Genomic DNA, 25,925 nt, shown 5'->3' on the forward strand with positions numbered 1-25,925 from the left:
TGAACAACAGAATATTGTCTTACATTATGTAAAAGACAGTGCAGAAGAGCGTTGCGATATTGAAAATTATTAGTTCGTTCTTTAAATTACAATAAATAAGAGAAAAAAAATACGTACTTCCGGATCATTAACTAGGAAACATTTTTTTTTTTTAACAGAACAGGAGTAAAAATCATCGTTAGTATTGTTCATCAGTATTGTTCATGCTAACAAACGGTCCTCGGTAAATATTTAAAATTAAAAAAAATTATTTATATTAACAATAATGGTTTCTAAAAATTTTAATTCAATCAATTCAACTCAAACTATCTTCACAATAGGTAAATAATTTTTAAATTTATTTTTTGTGCATCAAAAATTAAAATTGATTTTTAAAATTTTTTACAGAAAATAAAAATACATTACCGAAAGATGGTGTGAATTTTGAAACAGCTATAGAATTATGTGGTGAGTTTTTTAATAAATTTTTATATAATTAACAATTAATTATGACATAGAAATTTTTTTTTAAATTATTTAATTGAAATTTTTTCAATAAAAAATTTTCTAAAAATTTTGAAATGTCGGCTAATTTTATTTTCATAATTAATTAATTGTTTTTAAATATAAATTACTGAGTGTTTTTTTTTTTCTTTCTCTCGTTAATAGAATACGGAAAATTTCATTATAGTGTCATCATTATTTGCGGACTGATATTTGTATTTGGAGGATGTCAAAGTGGTATAAATTCATATATAATTCCAGCTGCAGAATGTGATCTTAATTTAAATTCTCATCAAAAAGGACTTATCAACTCAGCATTTTTAATTGGTAAAAAAAAATATGAAAATTAACTTAGTTGATAATTTTAAGAATTTTTCTAACAAATAAAATTATGGCAAAAAAAAATTGACATTTAGAAATTTAAAAAAATTACAAATGCAATTTTTTAAAAATAATTTTTTGGAACAAATTAACTTTTAAAAATTAGTTTTCTGTTTTTACAAAATTGTTTAAAAATTTTTTTTCAAAATTACATAGCTTCACCTTCAGCGACCCTGAATATCATGACACACGTGTTGATGAATTACTCGTAAATATTATCAGTGCAATACTAATTTTAAAAATATATAATTATCAGATATGTTAATAAAATATTAATTCAAAAGTAAAATAATTAAATGGACTGTCGTAAAGAATAGAATAAATAAATTAGTATTGGTAATAAATTTAAAAGATAATACAAAAAAATAAATTAATGGTATTTTTTATAAAATATATTTCCTCAATAAGGAATATAAATTTGTCTCAAGTGCTTTTTATCAGTTAAAAAAATTTAATAGACTGTAGTAGGTATGAGTATTGAGAATAAATCTATTTTTATTTCAGGCGGTATGTCAAGTTCATTTCTTTGGGGCATATCGGCTAATGCTTATGGCCGGAAGAGGATTCTTGTTGGTACTTTATTAACTGATAGCCTTCTCACGTTTTTATCAAGCCTTTCTCAGAGCTTTGAGGTTCTCGTTGTCTTCCGAGCATTCGCTGGTTTTTTGTAAATCTTCCCCCTTACTTTACTTATTAATAAATCTAGTATATAGATTAGGGTGGGTCAAAAAAATCGAATAATTTATTTTTGATTTTATACTCTGAAAAATAGGTTCGTAGACACCTAAAAAGAATTCTCTCCAAGTATAAGCTCTTAATTATAACGGGAAGGTCCTCCGCTTTGCGGGTTTCTATTTTTTTCTAATAATCAGATAAAAAAATTTATATCTCGCTTCCAACTGCTTGGAAAAATATTCCGTGGCATAGATTTTGTGAGAAATTGAATGCTTTACAAGAAAGGTCTCTTATGACTTTTTCAAAAACTCAACCGATTAAAAGATATTCATAGTTGAAGTTTGGCTATTTTAAGGAAAATATTCGTTTTTATTATGAATTTTATAAGTCGATGAAAAAAAATTATTTCGGATTGCGGAACTCATGATTTTGTAGGAAATTTACTGCTCTACAAAAATGGTCTCTTATGATTTTTTGATTAAGTGAAGCCGTTACGAGATATTCATCGTCAAACATTAACGAATATCAATATTTCCAGTTTTTGATCAATAATTCGATAAATTTTAATTTAAACTATGAATTTCAGGAAAATTTACATAAATTTGAGTTTCGATCGATAAAGAAATGTTATAAACAATTTTTTAATATTGTTTTCAGTCTTGAGCTTGTTTGATTGCATTAAAACAAGAAATTAGAGCATTTTTTTCGACATATAGCCAATGATTAGTTTAATTTGAAGTGAATGACATATTTCTTTGTCAAATTTAATATGAAAAGTATTGAATCAAGTGAGAAACAACCAGTATTTAACTTTTTTATAGATAAATTTTTTATTGAATTATCAATTGCAATATAATTGTCTATATTTTTAACATAACAGTACGCTATTACTATAAATAATTTCTTTTATTACAATTTGGGAATGTTTTTTGATGTTCTTTGACAACTTGTAATAAGTACTGGAATTGTTCTTCATTTTTTGTCAAGCATTGATTATATTCACTGACTAATGCAACAGCTCGCTCTGCTGAATCATTGACAACTTTTAGTTGTTGAAAGTATTCTTTATTTTCGAGATAACTCTCATTAGTAGGCCATAATTCAACATCGACATCAAGAAAGTCATACGGTAGATCGAAGATTTTGAAAAGATTTAATGACTTTTTAGACACAAAGTCACTCAGAGTTCTCTGCGCCAATGAATTCAAATCTTTTTAGCAATTACAAATCTTTTAGCTTTAGAATCTGTACCTTCACGAGTATTAACAGCTTCAACAATACTTTTTTACTTCTAATGGAACGCCATCGTCAAACAGTGATAAAATGGCAAGTTCATCGCTCAAATACCATAAGTGCGAAATCATTTTTTCACACGTAGCTGAAGAAATCAAAGGATTGATATGTTTGTACTCCAATAAATTTTTCATAAACTGCAAGTCATGATAAGCAGCAGTTGTTGCAGAAGTTGATGAAAACCAAGCTTTTAAATACAATGTGACTATAAAAATACAGAAATGACGAAGACCATGCAATTCTTTCTGAGAGAGTTTGAATTCATCTCTGAATAGATACATTTTCAAACTATAAATGGCCTTAGCCATCCATCTAGCATGATGAACAGTACCAGGACGTTTGAAAGAAATCTTTTCTTGAGGCATTTCTCCAAGGAAAATCAATGATAATTCCAATAATTCTTTATCTAACTTATTATAACATTTCTTTATCGATCGAAACTCAAATTTATGTAAATTTTCCTGAAACTCATAGTTTAAATTAAAATTTATCGAATTATTGATCAAAAACTGGAAATATTGATATTCGTTAATGTTTGACGATGAATATCTCGTAACGGCTTCACTTAATCAAAAAATCATAAGAGACCATTTTTGTAGAGCAGTAAATTTCCTACAAAATCATGAGTTCCGCAATCCGAAATAATTTTTTTCATCGACTTATAAAATTCATAATAAAAACGAATATTTTCCTTAAAATAGCCAAACTTCAACTATGAATATCTTTTAATCGGTTGAGTTTTTGAAAAAGTCATAAGAGACCTTTTTGTAAAGCATTCAATTTCTCACAAAATCTATGCCACGGAATATTTTTCCAAGCAGTTGGAAGCGAGATATAAATTTTTTTATCTGATTATTCGAAAAAAATAGAAACCCGCAAAGCGGAGGACCTTCCCGTTATAATTAAGAGCTTATACTTGGAGAGAATTCTTTTTAGGTGTCTACGAACCTATTTTTCAGAGTATAAAGTCAAAAATAAATTATTCGATTTTTTTGACCCACCCTAATATAGATTATGTCTATATACACATATAAATTATTTATTGTATCTCTTCAACAGAATTGGAGCTCCAGGTTCATTAATTTACAATTATCTTGGTGAATTTCATACATCTAAATTACGTGTTAAGTGCATGTGTATCGTCGGTTTTTGCTGGACATCTGCATCATTATTATTACCAGGTAATTAATTGTCTAATAAATAATCCAAAAAAAAAATAAAATTATTTATTTAATGATACTTTTTCAGGTCTGGCGTGGTTCATTATTCCTCTTAAATTTTCATTTGAATTTGCGGGATTTATATTCAACTCTTGGAGACTTTATCTCGGATTAATTGGACTCCCAACTTTTGTCCTGGGATTTATTCTTACTATGTACCCGGAAAGTCCTAAGTATTTATTATCTCGTGGTAGAAAACAAGAAGCCCTTGAAATTCTTCGAGAAATCTATGCTGTTAATACTGGGCGAAACAAGTCTGACTATCCTGTCAGTACTAAATTGTTAAAACCAATAATTTATTAATTTAGTTTCTTTTTAATCTAACAACCAATTAGTTGGCTTTGTTTCTATTTTTTTTAATGTTTAAGGTAAAGGAATTAAAGATTTCTACTGATGAGATTGATGAGAGGAATAAATTGTCGATTGAAGTGACGATCGATGATGCATCTAATTTACTTGTAATCAAAAGACTATTAAAAAAGGCTTGTCGAGAAATAAAAACTTTGACATCTACTCCTCATGTTAAGTGGGCACTGCTCTGTTGGACTATTTATTTTACAAATTTATTCGGGTAATTTTATTAATTTAAAAAAAAATTTTTATGAAATTAAGACACTTGATAATTTTTTAAAATTTTTACAATTAAATTTTAATGAAAAAAATTTTTTAATTTTTTTTATTAATTAAATTTAAACTAAAAAAATTTTTTTTAAAAATTGCACTTATTGGTTTTAAAATTTTCTAAAAGTGGGATTAAAAAAAATTTTTTTTTGTTACACATTTTTCAATAAAAAAAAATTATAAAAATTGTTAAATGTTTACAAATTTTTTTTTAATGAAAAATTAGACACAAAGAAAATGAAAAAAAAAAATTACAAGTGTAAATTTAAAAAAATATTTTTTTGATATAAATTTTTTAAAATTGTTAAATGTCTACTAATATTTATTTTAATAAAAAATGACACATAAAAAAAATTCTAAGTGCAAATTTTTAAAAATATTTTTTTTATATAATTGATTTGTTATAAAAAATTAAAAAAATTTTCAATGTCTTTTAATTAAAATAAAATTACCAATTTAAATAGCTGGTATGGCTTCGGTATATGGATGCCCGAATTACTGAACCGATTTGAAAATTTCTACAAACTCCATCCAAATATTACCACAGCGAGTGTAAGCGAGTTAGTATCACTGAATCAAACATCAACGATACGTAAATATGATTGTGAAAATCACAGTATGAATGAAAAAGTATTTGTTAACACATTAATAATAAATGCTGCGTGTTCAATAGGAAACATAATGTGTATTTACTTATCTAATCATGTAGGACGACGTATAATTCCTGGTAATTATTCAAATGATTAGATCATCAGTTAATAATTTATCAATCATTAAATTAATATTATTACTTACTCAAAATTTTATTTTTATTTTTATTTTTATTTGGACAGTAACGACGTTGATCATCTCTGGAGTTGCTGGACTAGCTTTGTATTTTATAAGATCCTCCACGCAAATTATAATTGTATCTGGCATATTTTCAGTAGCAATGACAGCAGCTAATATTGTTTTAAATAGTACTGTAGTTGATATATTTCCAACACATATAAGTGCCCTCGCACTATGTATAAATTCATTCTTCGGACGTATTGGTGCTATTGTTAGTAATATTGCATTTGGAGCACTTGTTGATGTCAATTGCGAAGTACTGATTTTTCTTGTAGCCTCTATTATTATTGGTAAGCGTTTTAATCAATCATTAATTATTTTCTATAAATAGATATTTACATTTTTTTTTTTTTTTTTTTTTCAGTGGGTGCCATGCTAGCATTTTTTCTTCCGCCAAAAGACCCTCCTCGGGTTTTAGAGACTTAATTTACATAATTAAAAAAAAAAAAATACATATTATTTATTAATTAAAACTAAATGAAAAAATTTGATAATAAAACAGCCATTTTTTAATAGTTAATCTCATGTATTTTTTTTTAAAAACTTTTTAAAAATTTTTTAGTTTTCATAAAAATCAAGAAAATAATCCAGTCAACTTGTTTGATCTTACACATGTATTTACGTAAATTGTTATTTTTTTATTAATTATTTTTTGTCATCAACTGATACACCAGATAACTGGTATATAAAACTAATACCAGTAATCTAGGTACATTGCGCGTGCCGCAGTCAACTTTTTTTTAAACCTCACGTAGAACAAAATTGTATTAACAATTTTTTAGACAAAAAAAAATTTGTTTAATTTAATTAAATTAAATTAAATAAAAATAAAATTTAATTCGGGTCAAATAGAAAAATAACACCCGGTGCAATTTGTTCGTAATCGCGTTTCATTTATTATTTATTTTCGCCAGCCTATTGCTTTAATTTATTGCCGTCTTTAATTCGATGCATCGCATTTTGCGCGATGACGAACAAGACTATGGCGTATTAATTTCTTGAATTGGCTTTTTTTTTTTTTTTTTTTTTTTTTTTTAATTTTAATATACACATTACTCTAAACACTGTGTTATAAATAAATATATATACGTATAAATATATATATTTATTGTATAATTAATCATATTAATATTTATAATAATAATAAGAATAATAATCAATAATAATCGTAATTGTTACTATTAATATTAATAAAACGTACAATATACAAGAGTAATCCGCTTTTGTTAATTTAATAATATTTACCAAAATTGCGGACAAGTTTTTTTTTTCCCTCCATTATAAATTTCATTTTTATCATTTGATTGCAACATTTTTTTTTTTTATTAAACTTACCAATTAATTAAGTATAAATTTATTATTGCATTATTCCGATGACAAATTTTTTTTTTTTCTTTTTGGCAGGTATAAAAAGTCAAGGCATAACATTTCACTACAATTAGTCAATTGAACATTAGTTATAAATATTAATTAATAAAAAACGGAGGGATTATTTAATCGCTTTTTGTGTAAATAGTTCCACGAAAACGGCGGACACAAAAGACTTTAATTTTTTATTTTTTTAATTGGGTAAACAGGCCAGATTTACATGGGCACTGTTCTCTTAGGTATTTTTTCGTGTTTGTCTGTTTTTCTTATAATTTTTTTTTTTTTTAATTATCGAATACACGTTTTCGTTGCGTCACAATGTTTACTACTATTATTTTTTGTTAATTACTAATCAGAGACGGCTTATCAGTCATCATCTTCATTATTAATATTATAATAATTAATCATCAACATCATAAAAGGCACAATGTTTCACAGAGACAATTTTTAAGCTGGACATTTAAAATTTTAAAACTATTATAAACAATTTTATTAATAATAATATTACAACTTTGTTCGTCAATACAATAAAAATAAAATTGACAATAAAATAATGAATCTTCCGATGGATTTTTTTAAATGTTAAAAAAAAAAAAAAAAAAAAATTACAAATGTGGGTTTGTATGGCTTGTAATACAGTCTTAAATATTTACCAACGATTGCCGATACCCGAGTTAAATAAATTATTACATGGGCCTAAATACCTGAGAGCCCCAAGGTCTTCCCCGTGAAGAATCTCGATGTCGAATATGGAATACTAGACATCTTGAGAGTAAACAAGACTCATCGAGTCAGTAGTACTCTATAGGGAATTTTCTTATAATTTCCATCGTATCGTATCGTATATTATTGTTATTATTTAGCAATGGCACGGTGACGCAACTCAACCAGTTTTTTTATTATTTTCCTTTTATTAAACTTTATTTTTATATATCTATCTATGTATATATATTTATATGGATGAAAGCGTAAACCATACATACATCATGTATAAGATATACAACAATATCGTACAAATAAAACAGTCACGCGCTTTTTAAAATAGTCTCAAGACGTTCAGAAGGCAAAAACTGAACCGACTAACCAAGCAAACTTGTTCATCATCGTCCTCATACTTATATACTTTTACACATAACATTTACTCACTCGCTTTTATTTCTTATTTTCTAGCTCTCTCCCTCGTTCTGTACAAGACACTCACTCATCTACCACATTATATGGCAATTAGCGTCGCGTTTATTGGCATTTTATTTTATTATTATTATTATTATATATATATACGCTGTATAAATAATTTTATTTACAAATGTGTTTATCTTTTTGCAGCTACAAAATCTTAATAAATAAACAAAATATTAAAGCATGAACCGCGATCAACAGTTTTTCCGGACGCGTCCTATCGTTATTTTATTTATTTATTTTTGTTTTAATTATTATTACTATTAATTAAAATTAATTTATTTATATGTATACAAATTCATGCTCTTGTTTGTTTATTTTGAATCACCTCTTATCCAGCAACGTGTACAATTACGTGATTGCTTCCATTCGCGATACGGAAATGAACTACAGTGAGGTATAAGCCATTCGATTAGGCTAACAACAGAGATAGTCTCTTTCGTATATCAAATACGATTGACCATTATTTATATAATAATAATAATAATTATTGTTAATAATTTTTTTATACAAATTACTTAATATATATATTATATATGTATTACATAAATATACATATATATATATATATATATATTTATATATGTATATTTATTTATATATTTATATTACCACGAATTACTGAAATGCGAAGGCAATAAAGAAACAATTGGCTCTGTGTAATGGCTCCAAAGAAATGGGCCGTCTTGCTGGATAATATTATTAATCTTCAGTTTTTTTTTGTTTTGCTGTTATTATTATTATTATTATTATTATTATTATTATTATTATCATTATTAGTTATTACACGAATAATTAATGACGGCCCTCTCTTTGTCATTCCCTCGAACGATGAGGAAGGCACGATCGGTAACGACGTCGACGACGTAAAGATGACAAGATCACCTGCACGGTGCTAATAAAACTTCAAGCCAGCATGGACACGATGTTATCTCTTGTCGCTTGTACCTGGGCCCCCATCCTTTTACGAAGCTTATTCTCACAGAGTACATGTCAACAGGACCACCTGAATTGGCACCTCCTGCTCCACTTCCTCCTCCTCCTTCGCTCCCGTTGCTGTAAGTACAGCGTGATGGTAAATTTTTTGCCCGATCAAATATGTTCAGACATGATCCAGGAGGAACTCGGTAAACCAATAATGTACGTGACTCCAGATCATCGAGTGTCGGAGAATTTACAAATATTGGATTACTGGATCTGTTGTACGCCCATACACCATCGTCTTCTTGGCTCAATACGAGACCTACAGCAAACAAAATAATAATAATAATTTATTTTAATAGTATAAAAATAATAATAATAATAAAAATAAAAATATATGTAATATAATAAAAGTAATAACGATTATTATATATTATATAGAGCATTTTTTCACGCAAACAAGCTTAGTCAAACGAGTTCACGATACAATATAAAAATAAAAAAAATATATATAAATTATCGTGTACACGCAAACTACTCGACTACTACTACTACTGACTTAACTATATAGATTTAAAGCCTATATATTTTTATTTATTGGTATATATGTTGGTGTAATATACACACCTAGACCAATTTTACTGCGTGTAGTTTTAGCATCGTCGACAGAATCGTGGTTCTCAGCAAGACTGGCCAAGCAGAGTCCATCGCCGTCGTGTAACGAGTCAAATACACTTATTGTCGATGACTCCACGGGGTAAAGTCTTCCAACACGACCACCAAGTTCCCAGTAAGCAAGAGTACACCATTCTTTTCGTCGATGCCCGTCACCACGCTCTGTAATAAAACAAAAGCAAAAAAAAAAAATCAACGTTATTATTAACCATTAAAATAATAGCTTTAATGCTTCGCGGCGATAATATGCCAACGAAAAATACTCAAAAAGAGAAACCAAGACCTGGAGGACTTTAAGTCCAAGGTTAAGAGTAGAGTCTCAATATAATAAAGATAGAGATGATGATGATGATGATGATGATGATGGTGGTGGTGGTGGTTCTGTAGTAGGTATAGTGAAGCGATGGATAGACTGAGAAAAGGAAAGAGAGAGAAAAGTAAAGAAGTGGCTTGTCTGGATGGGCCACTGCGGCCCACGGTTCAACTCGACCCGTTCTTCTACCACCGTCATCATCGTGGACTACGGCAATCATCTCATCGTTTTCATCCTGCCGCAACCCGCGCGACCATTGCCGCTCCCGCCCGCCACCGTGCCAACGTTGTAGAAAAACTGCTCGTCTCGCCGCGAAAATTATAATGCTCGACCGAGTGGCGGCGGCCTAACAACCTACGCGGATCACGCAAATTGCATACGGCTGGGGCTGTTGCACACACACACACACACACACACACACACACACACACACACACACACACACACGCGCGCGCGCGGCATACTGTATTTTATATTTGTGTGTACATACAGCTAAACAGAACTCGCCCCTCTCTCTCCTCTCATTTTTAACATCCACATTATTATTATTATAATTATTAGTATAGTATAATAACGTGAATAACTGTCTTGTAAGAAAATAGTTCCGTAGTTATCTTAATGGTCTTTGCGCTAAATAAAATTTTTATCCACTGTTGATACTCTTGTGTATCTGGAATTTTGGTAATATGTATAAATAACCAGGCATATAGACCTCCTTATGACAATATCATGCTTTGTTTGGCCCCCAAGTACCCATCGATGATAGTTTATCCAAAGTCTTGTATCTGTAAATATATATATATATATATATATATATATATATATATATATATATATATATATATATATATATATATATATATATATATATATATATATATATATATATATATATATATATATATATATATATATATATATATATATATATATATATGGCGGAGAGTAAAGTACAGTGGAGTATTTTCTGACGAAGCGATGAGAATATTCTTTAGGATATTTCTATTTTTTTAGTTATTTTAAGAAATGTATTGTTACTTTAATATTTTGTAAAATAAGATATAACTAAAATGTTTTATTGCGGTAGGCTTAGGCCTAGGTAGGCACATGGTTGTCAACGTAGTCGGGATCCCAGGACGATAGGGGTATCATAAAATTAATAAGGAAAAGAGAAATGTGCAGCAGGCAGACTATTTGAGAATAGTTTTTGAAAAGACATTCTTGCTTTGAGATCGAGATCGAACGGACGTCCTGGTGATCGCGAATTCGTTATTTCCTAAGTCTCGGTCAATCGCAAGATATTATTAATATTGTTTGCGGCCTGAATTAACTTAACCTTGTACGAGTTTATCTACTCATTCGTAATAATTGATCTTTTTGTAATTGTGAATATTAATTAATTGTAATAATAAAAATGAGTGAATCACGAAATACCGAATCCCCAACAATAACTCCTGCCTCTCTAACATATATATATATATATATATTTAAGTATATGTATATGTATTTGAGGCGCAAGAAGCATTTAACCGTCGCGCGGTGCTTCCATGAGATAAAAATAGATATTACGAGTTTAACACGGCGCCAAGATTGCGGGCTATCGTGATTATTACGTCATCGTGGGACGGAGGAGCGGAGCGCAAGGACGATCGTCGCGGCGGCGGTGGCATCGGCGCCGACGTCCGCTATAATTATTAAAACTCATTGTATCGCTGTATATGATATCGGTAAAATACGGAGGACAATGAGTTAAGTGCTGATTCAAGTAAGTGTCAACACACATATCACATCGTCATCGTCTTAATCTTCATCTTAATTTACTGTCACAGAAGTAAAAGTTGTCTCCAACAACCAACAAGATGGATTTATTTGTTTAAAAAAGCGCAAGACCGCGAAAAGGTCAACCACCCTCAGGTTACGTTGATGATAAGCTCTACCGAACTTCTGTACTTTAGTATATAGTCTCTAGGTAGATAATCGAGCGATAGCGTATATAATAAATTTACGTGATATCTGTATCTGTAGACTGGTATCGCATGTGAAGAGACCGATCTCGCGGCAATTAATTTATCACTGTAAAAAAATAAATAAATAAATAAATAAATAAACCAGTGTAAATTATAAATACACATATAATAACATGTAATATATGTTTTATGTTAAACCAAAATATAAAAGCGGTGAGTTGTCGAGTCATATAACACACATGCAGGTGACCTCTGTCCTTCGAACGGCCTTTCCATAGCGTACCGGTACCAGTAACCGGCCGCCCACCTTTAATCTCGACTAGTTTGCGAGGAGCGTGTTGCTCTGTATGCATAAGTATAACAAAACAAACTAAATTAAACGGATAGAATAAAATGAAATTAAAAAGCAGTGTCTTCGTTCTTCATTCTTCGTTTTTGCTCGTTGGTGTTGGGATTGTCGGTGCGTGGTCGCTGCCGTTGGGAGGTATATAACTCGCTTAAAGACTTGCTAAAAGCTCAACTCTTATCTCCAGCGACCCGTCGTTATCGCGTGACGGACCGGATCGAATTGCAAACGGCCATTATTGAAACTGTGTTGTATTTTGTGTGTATGCTCCATTTGGGAGTAGAGTGTGGATAAGGCTATAGGCCTTTTCATACACATTTACACATACACACACTGCTGAGAATTATCCAAGAACGGAGCAGAGTGTGGTGTAGAGCCAGTACGGCAAAACCGATACGATACTTGTTCTTGGGTTAGCATAGCAGGGAGTCATTGACGGCGCGAGCTGAGATATCGGACCCACACCGGTGGAGATACCACGGTTATACCCTCTAATATAAACTAAAAGATGATTCTACGCCAGTGGAGACGCCACATACCAGGCGCCGGCGAACCACTCTCTTCTTACCTCTTCGCCCTCCTATCCACAGATTCTCAGAGCTCTACTCAGCTCGACGCTCTTACTACTCTATACTAAACTACACTCTTAGCTTAGCTTTACTTGACTTGGTAAGGCCTGAGGCTGTCAGCCAGCCAGCAAGCCAGACCAACCGACATCCAACGACCAGCAACCGATCCAACCAAAGCTAAGCGCTTTCGGGCGGCCTACGTGTGTACAAACCAAGCTAACCGGGCAATACGCACGTCAATCTTCGATATAAATGAAAGGAGTAGCCAAAGCAATTGCAACTCTTTGATTTTCCGCTGTACATACTTATACTTATACTCCTCATTCTTTATCCCTGCAATTACAAATATACATAAATTAAAATGATGATGATAATAATAATAAATATACTTCAATACATACTTATAGACAACCACTCGAGAGTAGTATTTTAAAGAAGAGTGTGTGCCGTTGTTTGTTTGTAATAATAAACCAACTGGCGATATTTCGGTTCTCTTTACTTTGCTCCAGTGCCGACGATAATATATAAGCGTCATAACTTGAGTGCGTCTGGATATGTTTATGTATATGTATATGTATATTAAATTAACAAATTACACATATACATACAGGACATATTTAGATAAATATATAAGTGTATATATACACTCGAAACGGCAAGCGTGGTATGGCGCCAAGACACATTCCTCTTTGGCGCTGGATTAACGGCGGACAGCCTGCACCAGCACCAGCACCACCACCAGCGAAATGTTACGTCCGCTGTATACCACTCAGACATATATAACCGATCGCCGACCAAAATAATACCTCCATAAATACTATACGTGCAAGATGCCACTGCGACAACCGCGGTTAAATATTTAATGTCTTAAATATGTAAGCGGCTGAGAAAGAAAGCTCGCGAATATCCACGGACATACTAATATAAATATATATGTATTTATATAGGATCAGAGATTAAATCCGAGATGTAAAATCTAATGGAGAGAATAGAGATAAATAAATAGAATAGAGAAGAATATGTACAATAAAATATATAAGAAATAAGATGAGAAGCGTGGAGAAGAAACAAGAATAAGAGAAAGGAACGACCGGCTGATAAATTAACATGGGCTATGGTATGCCATGCGTAACCGCTGCATTCCCCACAGACTCAACTCATTGATATAAGTTTCCCGGAAAATCCAGGGTTTAACTGGTTACTGGTTGCCCGAATTATATATCTATATAGTTTTATTATTATAGAGGAAGAGGAGGCGGATAGTAAGCGCGTGCGCTGGCCCATTTTGTACACAAGGCGACCTGTTGCCCGTCCACCTCCTTTTAACTATGTAGACGACACGACCATTCATGTTATATGTTATGTGACTTTAGATGATGGATTTCCACGCGGTTTTGCTGGCTCTGCTCTCAGCTTCTTGGCTTTGCTCTTTACTCTTGCTCTGTTTAGTTATCATACATTACAAGTATGTGTGTTGAGCTCTTCTGCTCCGGTGATTCTTTTCCTAGCTGCTGCTGCTAAAACTTTACTCCGGTGCTATTTAATCTTGCCCAACTAAACAGATTTATATTTATATAAATATATATATATATATATATATATATATATATATATATATATATATATATATATATATATATATTGAATAAACGAGTTTTATACAAAGCTGAATTGTGAATCAATGGGAAGTAAAGTAACTTATTTAACTTGTTTCTTCTTCTTCTTCTTCTTCTTCTTAGTCTTCTTGTTGTTCTCTCTCGACGACTCGCTCTTCTGACTCGAGTCAAAAGTTTAGTCTGTGTGTGTGAAAATGAATGGATGTATAGAATAAGTTAAGTATAGTAGGATAAACTGAGGTATACAACGGAGACAGAGAGAATGAACGAACAAGAAGGCAAACAGTCGAGGTCGCAAGAGAATACTGACGAGACACGCGGCAGCTGTCTGGCGCCATACAAGCCTGCCCTCCATTTCCTCAAGCCTCTAAAGTTCGTACACTGCATGGTATATGTACATATATACACGTATTGTGTTATATATATATATATATATATATATATATATATATATATATATATATATATATATATATATATATATATATATATATATATATATATATATATATATATGTGCCCATGCACCTACCGCTATCCGCTTATTCACCTTTTAGCCCAAAAAATTTCGACCCTCTTGCACACCCATATATAAACCTATTTATTATATTATAAACATACTATTCAATCGATCACGCCGCTATTATGTTACACGGCGCCTAACTTGTTTGATTTATATTACATCCAGTTGATAAATTTGTTAAGAAAATAAAAATAAATATAAAAAAAAAAAAAAAAATTGTCTCACGACTGACAAGTAAAAAGAGAGAGTGAGGACTGTTAACAGCTAGACGTAGACGGAGACTTTCTTTTACTACCTTTTCTTCATTGCCTTTAATAGCAATCGACAAATCATTCAAGTCAAAAGTTTGTTTTAAAATAAATGCTGTGTAAACAGCTTACTTATGAGATGTAATTAGTCTTAATCTCTTTATTAAGGTGTAAGCTCTAAAATTCTCAGACAAACTGAGTTATTTAAAACGGTAATTTGAGAATAAATTAGCGCTTTAAATAGAAAAAATTTTAACTATTTTTATGTCATAAAAAATATAATATGATAGTAAAATTCTTAGAGTATTTTAACGAGAAATTTTAATCGATAATAAATGATCAGTATGTAACTGGAAAATTTAGATAAAACTGATAAAAGTTGAATGGATTTACTTTTATGTATATAACTGTAGAGACACGAGTGCCTAACGATAATTGCTCGTTTAAATCATTAATTTCTAATGATTATTTTTAAAAGCACTCATTAAATTCCTGAGTTGTTAAAAATGAGAGGTTAATATGTTTACGTTAGTGAATTCCTGATCAATTTTTTCTATTTGCGTATTTTAAATGTAAAGAAATTTTCCGCAATTTGTTTTTTTTTTTTTTTACTCGTTTTTTTACAACTACCCGCGGTTGCAGATGAAATAAAAAAGTGTTGATACACTGAAAAAAGGTTTCTTTATATAAATGGTAATTTATGGTTTATTTTATATAATAAAACTTTTCATCGAAGGAATAATTTACTGAGCTAACAAGTAAATAAATAAATATTTATTTACGATAAATATGACTTTTTTTTTTTCTTCTTTTTCTTTAAAATGTTAATAAAAATGTCTATCATCTGAATAAATATGAGCTATATTGCAGTAATCTACAGACTATATTAATATTTGTTATTAATAAATATTTAAAAAAAATTAAACGTAACAATCTATTTACCGTGAACCTTTTAGTCAGTATAAATTCCCGAGAGATGGAACTAATTATTTGTCTAACTAATTTCTACCAGCAAAACGTCTCCGTCTAGACAGTCGGCTGATAATACTTAGAGACGTTAAAAATTATAAAGCAGAACCAGACGAAATAGGTGAGACTGGTAGTAAAAAATTATTTTGAGTATAATTGTCGGTCAAGGTAGACGAAGGTTGTCGTCAAACTTAATAGCACGAGAGATTCAAGTTTGAATAATGTCCTTTGTCTAAAAAGGACAATTGCTTTACCTTCTCCGTCGGTGGTGAGCGACTCCGGAAGTCTCGAAGGCACTATAATATTATTCCCACAGTGTCTTGTGTCCGCTGGGTTTGTTTGAATGGCATATGAAGAAGCTGAAATTAAACAAACAAATAAATAAATAAATTAATATTTTCACTAATATTATTATTATTACTACCACTTATTATTATTTTTATCATCATCATCATCAACGTCGTCTTGCTTGTCGTCATCTTCATCATTGCTATTATTATCATTAATATAAAAATAAATATATCGCGACGATATAATAATAACAGCAATAAAATAATATACAAAAATGACTTCTACCGCAACGGCGACGGATAAAAACATTTAGAGTTTGGTAGTAAGTACATATCATAATAACAAAGAGATATATAATAATGTGTATACATATCACGTAGTTTACATTCCACGCATTACGTTTAACCAGCGTTTGACCCCCCGCTGATGGCAATTCGTATACATAAACCGTGTGCTGTACGTATCTTTTAATGTATGCATACATATATGTATATTTACCCACACATGCATGCATATGAATGTATGTAAGTGTATGTGTATGTATGATAGAGTCAAGACCGCGAAAAAGTATGTGCGCATAATCGCATCGAGAGCCACCGGCGTACGTGTAATAATAGCCGCTCGCGGGAGAATCCACGACGACTAGGCGCCGCTTAAACAGCTTACCTTCGCATTTTGTTGCACCTCTCTTCGCTGGGATAAGACAATACGGGGGTGGTGGCGACTCTGAAACATAACAACATCATTTATTAATATAAACTTTATTTACTTTTACTATTCTCGATATATATTATCATTATCATATAAATTGCCGGCATGCACACACTGTCTTCATATAAATATAAATTTATTGTAATTATTTAAAATTATATGCAGTCAACAGTTAAGCAAATATAAAATATCTCGTCATGTCATATGTTAAACAAAACATGACTAAATGGAAAATAATAAAAATAAAGAGAGAGAAAATTATTTAAATAAGAAAAAAAAAAAAACATTAATAGTCTGAAGGAAGTTTCGGTTGGATTGTCGCGAAAAGAGCCGGTATCCTCGCGCTAGCGCCGGCTGGCTGGCCTCGACAATTAGCTGGCGCCAGCAATGACACGCGGCGTCGGCAACGATGGCGGTATTCCCCCTTCTCTTCGCCTGGTGCTGCTGCTGCTGCTACTCTGCGGTCATGCCTGCCTGCCTTCTTGCCTGTAAGCCCGTACCACAGCTTACTCGACTTGTCCTGCTGCTGCTGCTGCTGCTGCTGCTGGTGAACAGTCGCTTACATTAGCTTGCATCGACAACTACGCCATCGAGGATCCAACCCAGCAAGACACATTACATATATATCTATATGTGCCCCACCTCCCTGAAGCCGCCTTTCCCTTTTCTTCCTGCAGTGTATGTCTAACGGACTATAAACACAATCATATTGCCAGGGTGATAGACGCTGACGACTGTTCTCCGTCTCCGTCTAGGTCTTCATCCAAGACTTTTTTTTTCCAGTTTAGGATTTTACAGACTTCATTTATTATTGTTTCTTGGTTGGTAATTTTCCCTTTTTCCCTTGGAAAAATTCTCAAAGTAACATTTCCAGGAATTACAAATTTCTAGGTAGTAAAACCAACCCAAGAAAAATAGACCAGCAGCGTTAGTACAGCAGCAGCAGCAGCAGTTGTACCGTCAATAAATACATGGACATGGAAAAAAAAGGAAAAGATAATAAATGGGTCTTGGCGGCGACAGTGCAACACGGGTCAGACACGAAAATTTAAAACCAGACAAGGATTATCGAATAAAAGAAAAATAAGTCTAGACTTTGGTCGTTTTATACCTGCACTGATGCCTATATAATGTACTACCTATTAACGACGGCGACGAGCATACACACGCATACAATGTACATGTCTGTGTATTTAAGTATATGTGTATATGTGTATACAGTAACATGAAAAGAAAGAGACAGACAGATATACAAAGTTAAACGGGACGAACATTACGTAAAGGAAGTAAGACTGGCGCCGCTCGTCGTATGTTGTCTATACATTAGTTAGAATTGACTGCAGTAAATTTAAATACCCACAAATGACGCTAATGAGTACTGTTAATTAATCTTTAAAAAGCATTTAACTTTAAGAAGATAAATACTACTCACCAGGTTTGCAGAGCCGGCTCCAGTGATAGGGATTGCAGCAAACATACGAGGGATCTTTCGTGGAATGACAGAGCGGCAATTTTTTAAGCTGACTCGTGAGAGATATATCAGGCCACCGCCAAATTTGGCAGGAGAGAAGGTGGGCCGCCGATGAAGTTAGCAGGAAATCGGTCCGTGAATTTTCCCCGGTCAAGCAGCGTTCGTCGTCGCCTGCGGCGGCACCAGTAAGAGCGAGGCTAGAAGACTCGTCCAAAAGCTGGGTGTCTTTGTTGTAGCCCTGGTGCAGCTCGCAGCGGCGACACCTTGATCGTACTCTAGGAAATTGTCGGTGCGAGTGGCGGTGTCTCAGCGGATGATGATGCCGGGATTTTCGCTTGGAATTGCGACGCCGGTAGGGATCCGGCTGCTGATCCCCGTTGATGTCCAGCTGAGAAGAAGAGTTGTGAATGGGTCTGCGGGCGACGAGAACACACGAGCCGAGATCGGCGCCGCAACTCTCTATGGCCATGAGCAGCATCTCCAGCTGGTTTTCCTTGAGAGTCTTGAGGAGCTCTTTGCACCGGTTCAAACGCTCCCGGGCCTCCCTCTCGATTTTGTCGTTGAGACTGTCCTCTTTATCCTCGAGCTCGTCTTCGTTGTCCTCCTCGTCGTCTTCGTCACTCTCGTCCTGGGAATCGGCTCCTCCACAGCAGACCTGGTGGATTTTGGGGCCACTCCCGCCACCCCCGGATGAAGATGTCTGTCGTTTGGCTTGAGGTTGACTTACTGGCACAGTTTCTCTGGACCCCGGTAGCGATGATACCGTTTTACCGGATCCACCCACTACCGTGTCGGAGCAAGCTGATGCTTCTGCTAATATGTTACTCACGCGAGCAATGTGTTGCGACGTATTCTCTTGAGTCTCACATTCGGTTTCATACTCTCGACAGACTTGAGCCTTTAACAGACGTTTAGTCAGTATCGTCCGTTTGCTCCAGAACATGAACATGAAACACGAGAATACGTTTGTGCATTTGGGGGCCAGTACTTTATAACTTTGCGACAATAAGATGATAAATCGACACACCTGAAACGGTGTGTTTAATAAGTTGTTCACGATTTTTTTACACCTAGGTACACCAGGAAGAGATGATATCCTAATAATTATAATTATAATTACTATAATAATATTAATAACAGTTAAAATAATAATATTAATGATTAAATTGACTCAGGAACACACGTTAATGCCGACAGACCAGAGCGAGCACGTTGTCGGACTACCGGCGATGAGGAAGATCGTTGTACCGTCGCTGGGTCACGGTCGTATGCTCGAAATAGCGTGTGATGATGCTCTCTGGAACCAACGAGCTATCAAACTTCTTTTTATCTTTATACACGATGTCTTTGTCTTCAACTTTAACTCTTTTCACAGCACCCCCTAAAGCAACACCAGCATCAGCATCAGCAACAGCAGCAGCAGCAGCAGTCTCTTGAATGGGAAAATTTGAGGAATAATAAAAATGAGTTTTAGTTTTACTGTGACGATAAACTTCTAGTTGTATTGCTTCTGCGCTACGGCCAGCTGTTGCTTCTCCACTACCACCGATGCTAACTGATGCACTAATAAATCGCTTCTTCTTGTTCTCCTCCTCGTTCTTGTACGCGTTCTTGTTCTCCGCGTTATCCTCCTCGTCGTCGTGGCTGTCGGTGGTTTGGCACCGCATAACACTGATTTACAACAATCACTCATTCGTTTTCGACTAACAGCGATTGACATAATTCCTCGAATCCACTTTAGTAATCATAGTTTATCGCTTCCTTTGGTAACTTTTTAAATAATCTTTTAAAACTTTACTCGTACAACTTTTTAAAAACTTGACACACGTCGCACTGCGGTACACTCTCGTATCTCACCGGCTAGCTTGGCCTTGTCTTTCTCTTTCTTGCTCCTCCACTTGAAAAATAACAAAATAAATAAAATTATTATATTTTAAATTTACAAAAAAATACACACACATTTTTAAATTAATAAAAATGAAGTTAGCAGACATTTAAAAATTTTTTATTGAAAAAATTTCAATTAAACAATTAAAAAAAAAATTTCACCTGTAAAAACTACAAGTGCAATTTTTTAGAAATATTTTTTGAGTTGTAATTTAATTAATAAAAAAAATCAAAAATTTTTAGACGTCTGCTAACTTCAGTGTCATTTAAATTAAATACAACAAACTAACATATAGATACATACTATGCATTTGTATCCAAATATCAACTTAGATACATGTCATCACATCAATCTGTGTCTATATATTATATATTACATAGTTAAATATAATTTATAAATTAATAGAATTGTATTGTCGGGTAATTTATAAGCTACGTTGTCTTTACTAAACAAAAATGATGATCCGTCCGCTGGATCGTACGAGTGAAAACAACTACAGTGACTACGACGATGGTACACACACACATGGTAGTAAATATATGGGATAGGTATTCCCCGCGCACGCAACACGCGAGTCAACCAACAAGTATGTACTAGCCGACTACTTGACGACGTTTAAACCGACAAGAGAGGTCGACGCGTGTCGAGTGCACCGACGTCGCGACGCCGCCGCGTTCGCAATCGCATTCGCCACTTTATATATGGATACATATAAAAAAGCATATATTCAATTTCACACACACACACACACACACACAACGATACAACAATCGGTTCTCTCTCTTTCTCTCTGTCACTCAAACTCCAACTCATACACTCTCTTCTTTCTTCATTTTTTCTTCTACTCTCTCGCTCACTCTCTCTTTTTACCGATCAGTTGTTTGCGATTCAACACAATCGCGATAAATGTCGTCAAGAAGAAATTAAACTCTCGTCTTAACCGCTACCACTCGAGAAGACTATATGATAGCCAATATATGTGTGCTTTTAAATATATACATCAATATCTACAACAAAAACAACTGCAATAATAAAAGTAATATAAATGCTAATAATACTAATAATAATAATAAGTAACAAGTATTATATGCTTACATTTAACGTTAATTATTAATTTATAAAATAAATAATAATAAACACTTTAATATTTAAGATGAAATCACGTTGACGTCGTCTTTGGTGTCTTGATTAATAATAATCACTCGACTAAAACTCAACGTACTGAATAATAAATAAAAATAAAAATAATAAAACAAAATAAAAATAATAAAAAAAAACACACACACACGTCCGAACACACAATTCAGTGTGTAAGAACACTGGCGATAAACAAAAAGCGGGAGATACACACTGGTCAAAAGCTCGGACTTTACTAGCGGCACACACGAGGTCCAGGGCCGTCACGAGCCTTCTCTCCCCTCTCCCGAGTACCAGTTAATACTATACACACTGTATAATACTATATAGACTGTAGAGGCGCTAACTTACACATTGAAAAAGGGAGCGCGCGCGCACACTTAAACTTTGGTGAGCACACGCACAATGATAAACACCGTAGTAGTCCATACAGTTCCCATTAACCACGGCAGACAATTATGAGCTTGTTGTGTGTATGTCCTGTCTGTGCAATACAATACAGTACAACTACTATCTCAATTACATATACCAAAACATGGCCGTTCTTTTTCTCTCTTCTCTCTTGTCTCTACCGAATAGTATAAAAGTATAAAACACACTACACTGCTTATAACTTTTTACTCGTTACTCTGCGTGCTCTGCACTCTTCACTCACTCGCTTTACTAGCTCTAAGCTCTGTCACTGTCTCTCTCTCTCAGGTTATTAGTACCCTCGATCCTCACTCACGACGCTAGCTGGCTTCCGTTCTCCAGCATGGCGCTCTCTTCTCTGGTTGAAAAAATTTTTGGCGGTATTTAAGTTAAATCCCCCTGGGTAAAAGAAAAAAAAACAATTATTATTGTTCAAGCATTGTTCAAGTATAAGTAAGTATGATAAGTATGAGTATGAATTTAAGTACTGTTTATTATTATTATTTTTTTAGCTGAAGCCAAGTAGCCGCTTAGAATGCACGAGGTTGAGCACGGTTGAGATGTTAAATTTAAAATAAATAAAAAGGATTAAGAATCCCGATATGACTAGAATACATTAGTAATTTATTGTTATTATTTATCGTAAATGTATTTAGTATGTGATTTGAATGACGATAAAAATAAGTAAAGTCGTTTGGACTTTGATTTTTACGAGCGATTGAATTGCATAAATAAATAGATGGCGCCTTTACTTGGATGATTAGTTGTTAAGCTGAGTTGGGAGGGGCGAACGATTGGCGCCACAGTTACAACCGCGGATACTCAATATAGGTATTACATATATATACAATATATACATATACATACAATACAATACATACATAAGTATGTGTTATGTTGTATAGTAGTATATTGAAGAACTTTGGATGATGAGGAACCGAGGAGGTAAGGGGACCAAAAAAACAAGGAAAGAGATAAGTGGGGGCGAAAAGAAAGGCATTCGTAGGTCGTCGCTCATAAATTGGCTAATTTTAGAAAACGAGTTTCCAACAGGGAGCTGCTGCTCTTGCCGTTGCTCTGCTGATGCTGCTGCTGCTGCTGCTTAAACGAGATTTTGTAATGGTTGCAAACGTGACGCGATCCACGATCCAATGATTAACAATATTACTTGCTGTTAATTTTATTGCTGTGTATGCATTCAAAGTTCCCTGAGCTTGCTGGTATAAAAACCGATTGTATGCTCGATATTACATACATGTAAAATGAGGTACCAAGCTTGATGATTCAATCAAAATACCTGCAAATGATGATTAACTTTAATTAGCATTCTTCTGTATCCTTATCTCCTAAATCATATTATTTTTTAATTTTTCATAAAACTTACTTTAGATAATTTTGTTTTCCGTCAACCAAATGAATTATCGCGGATCTTGAGTAATACGGAATTCGTTATGAAAAATGAAATAAGAGAAAACCGCAAATGGTGTATATGGTATTGGGACAAATCGTACGAGCAGAAGAACCCGGTTTGACTGGTGCCGATGTAGCTTGGCATCCCCTATTTGTAAGGGTGGTATAGGCGCCGCATGTTGGGAAGTTGGCGCCGTTTGCCATTCTTGCCTCGTAGATACAGGCGCCTTCTCCCCCGCTTTGATGGCTCCAACAAAACTTCCCACTCTTATTTCCATCGTCCCCCTTTTCTTTTCAATATATCTATATCTATATTTATATATAAGGACATGGATACACATATATATGTATATATAGATATAGATATATTAAACCGATTCCTTTTAACGTCTCAATATATGTCGCCCTATATTTTTGTGTCGTCAGACGACATGCGACTCTGGCTCTGCCTGTGGGAGCCGGCCGGTCGGTGACGACTGATTCAAAAACACCGTGAGTAAGCGTGGCTACGACGACTGCGACTAGACAGATGAGACGACAATGAGGAGGACAAAGTAGATTGGCCAGATAGAGTAGAGTATAGAGAAATAGAGTGAGAATGGAGAGTGAAAAATGAAACGTCGTCGGGTGAATAGTTGTTGTTGTTTGCTGGTGGTATTTCGCTGGTTTGGCGCTTAGCTTTGTATTTTCTCGTTGGTAATATAACGAGATGCGATGTGTGCCAGTGGCTCACCCGCTACTCAACACATTACAGTGTTTGCTCTGTACACATAACATGGTGGCACCCTTTAACATCACCGATAGCAACAGGACAACAAAGTAAATCCAACCAACGTGGGATGGCGTGCATTTACCATATACACACTTTAACTTGCTTTACTTAAATATAATATAATGAAATATTATATCCAAAAGCGAAGCTTGTGTGGACATGTATACAGAAAAAAAATTAATTTAAATCTAGTAGAGAAAAATTCTTAAGCCAAGAAAATAATTTTGAAGAGTTTCATTGTCTTGGATCAAGACAATAAATTCTTGAATCAATTAAAAACACAAAAAATAAATTTCTTGAGCCAAGAAAATTTACTCTCCAGTCAAGAAATTTTTTTTTTTCAGTGAAAATAAAATTCTTAAAAATTATTTACTTGATTCAAGGAAATTATTTTTTCTGTGTACCTACACACATTAATGGACTGACTTTTACTCGTGGATAAAAGACAAGTTTAAGTTAAGCACCAGTTTGTCGATGAGAACGACAACTATCACGAGGCGATCGAGACGTAGGGATTCCAGTAGGTGGGGTGGTCTCCGATGGCTGGCCCGACTGGCGACTTGGATCTCCTTGTTTATCATCCTGCTCCCCCTGCAAAATGTATAATATATAAGAACCGTAGTATAACAGCGCGTCAAAACACTTGGCGTCCCATGATCATCGCCAGAATCCAGAATACTAGTAATAGTACTGGTATCGCGAAGAAAACGCCAGGCGCCAATTTGTCCCTCTCAATTCCGTCAACCGTACATGGATATTATTTTATCTCCCTGTTTAATCGTAAGGAAGGATACCAGAGCCGTCGTCGCCATCGACTCGTTGTCCTTCTTATCCTGTTAAGCCAGTCGTTGGGAATCCTGGACGCCACAGTGTGGTGCCTGGCGTCGCGAAGAAATCTGAAATGGTAACTCTATATATATATATATATAAATGTTACTGGAAGATATTTTAGGGCATGCATTGGTTATCATATCATATCGTATCGTGGGATATCAGGTAAAACCTTCAGCACTTGTCGAGCATTCGAAGAGCATATCAGAATCATACAAGGAAAGAACCAACTTGGGATAGGAGTCGCCTGTACGGCGCGACGGTTTAGCTGGCGTCAAAGCAAAGTCCAATCCGCGGCGCCAGTCAGACAGCCTCGTCCGTCGGTCCTCGGTGCTCGTCCCGACGGCGTTGCGACGCCGACGGGAGTCTCGACGCCAGGAGGGTGACGCCAGCAGGACACCCCTTGTCCTTTTTTTAACCCGCACCACCTTGTCTCCGCACCACTGTTTTCTTCCGTTCGTTTTCTCATCCCCCGAGCAACTGAACCCCGAGGGTACCACTGCTGGTGATGCGAAGATCATCCTGCCGAAGATCTTCCCGGATTATTCTTCTTTACAGTGCTTGTACCAGCAATCTTTCTTCACCAACTGACGTCTAATCACCGTCGATAACTTCTCTTCGGCTCGACTACATTTTAAACGAACCAAGCACCGTTCGTCCTCCGCGATGACTGACTTATTGCGTAACTTAACTTGCTGATAAGATAACGATGAAACATGAGCCTGAAATAGTTTTTATTATAATTATTAAAATTATTATCATGATGATTATTATTAGTACAACTGTGAATTATCATTTATGATGT

At 33.9% G+C, this 25,925-nt stretch overlaps 2 protein-coding genes across 6 annotated transcripts; one reads left to right on the top strand and one right to left on the bottom strand.

Annotated features, from left to right (window-relative positions):
* Nucleotides 1–2: 2 nt before the first annotated feature.
* On the top strand, nt 3–6,552 carry LOC141531381 (synaptic vesicle glycoprotein 2B). Of its 2 annotated transcripts, none has more exons than XM_074249181.1 (10): nt 3–320; nt 388–447; nt 649–810; nt 1,369–1,531; nt 3,892–4,013; nt 4,081–4,319; nt 4,421–4,623; nt 5,138–5,400; nt 5,507–5,794; nt 5,869–6,552. In XM_074249181.1, the coding sequence occupies exons 1-10, from the start codon at nt 266–268 to the stop codon at nt 5,928–5,930; spliced, it is 1,617 nt and encodes a 538-aa protein (XP_074105282.1). In that variant the 5' UTR covers nt 3–265; the 3' UTR covers nt 5,931–6,552. The 2 variants fall into 2 exon arrangements, with proteins under 2 accessions (XP_074105282.1, XP_074105283.1); XM_074249182.1 differs by having other exon boundaries at nt 3–223; nt 671–810.
* On the bottom strand, nt 6,513–25,771 carry Dad (Daughters against dpp). 4 transcript variants are annotated; one of them, XM_074249177.1, is made up of 7 exons: nt 24,754–25,771; nt 21,655–22,506; nt 18,633–20,568; nt 17,156–17,215; nt 16,453–16,557; nt 9,600–9,809; nt 6,513–9,294 (listed from the first exon to the last, which is right to left on the bottom strand). In XM_074249177.1, exons 3-7 carry the CDS (start codon nt 19,618–19,620, stop codon nt 8,933–8,935), a joined length of 1,725 nt encoding a protein of 574 aa, XP_074105278.1. In that variant the 5' UTR covers nt 19,621–20,568; nt 21,655–22,506; nt 24,754–25,771; the 3' UTR covers nt 6,513–8,932. The 4 variants fall into 4 exon arrangements, with proteins under 4 accessions (XP_074105278.1, XP_074105277.1, XP_074105279.1 ...); XM_074249176.1 differs by having other exon boundaries at nt 24,698–25,771; XM_074249178.1 differs by lacking the exon at nt 24,754–25,771 and having other exon boundaries at nt 22,048–22,201.
* Nucleotides 25,772–25,925: the final 154 nt, after the last annotated feature.

This window comes from Cotesia typhae, unplaced genomic scaffold (assembly GCF_013202065.1).
Source record: "Cotesia typhae breed Kobodo isofemale line unplaced genomic scaffold, CoteBio_Ctyphae contig_5, whole genome shotgun sequence".
Taxonomy (NCBI): domain Eukaryota; kingdom Metazoa; phylum Arthropoda; class Insecta; order Hymenoptera; family Braconidae; genus Cotesia; species Cotesia typhae.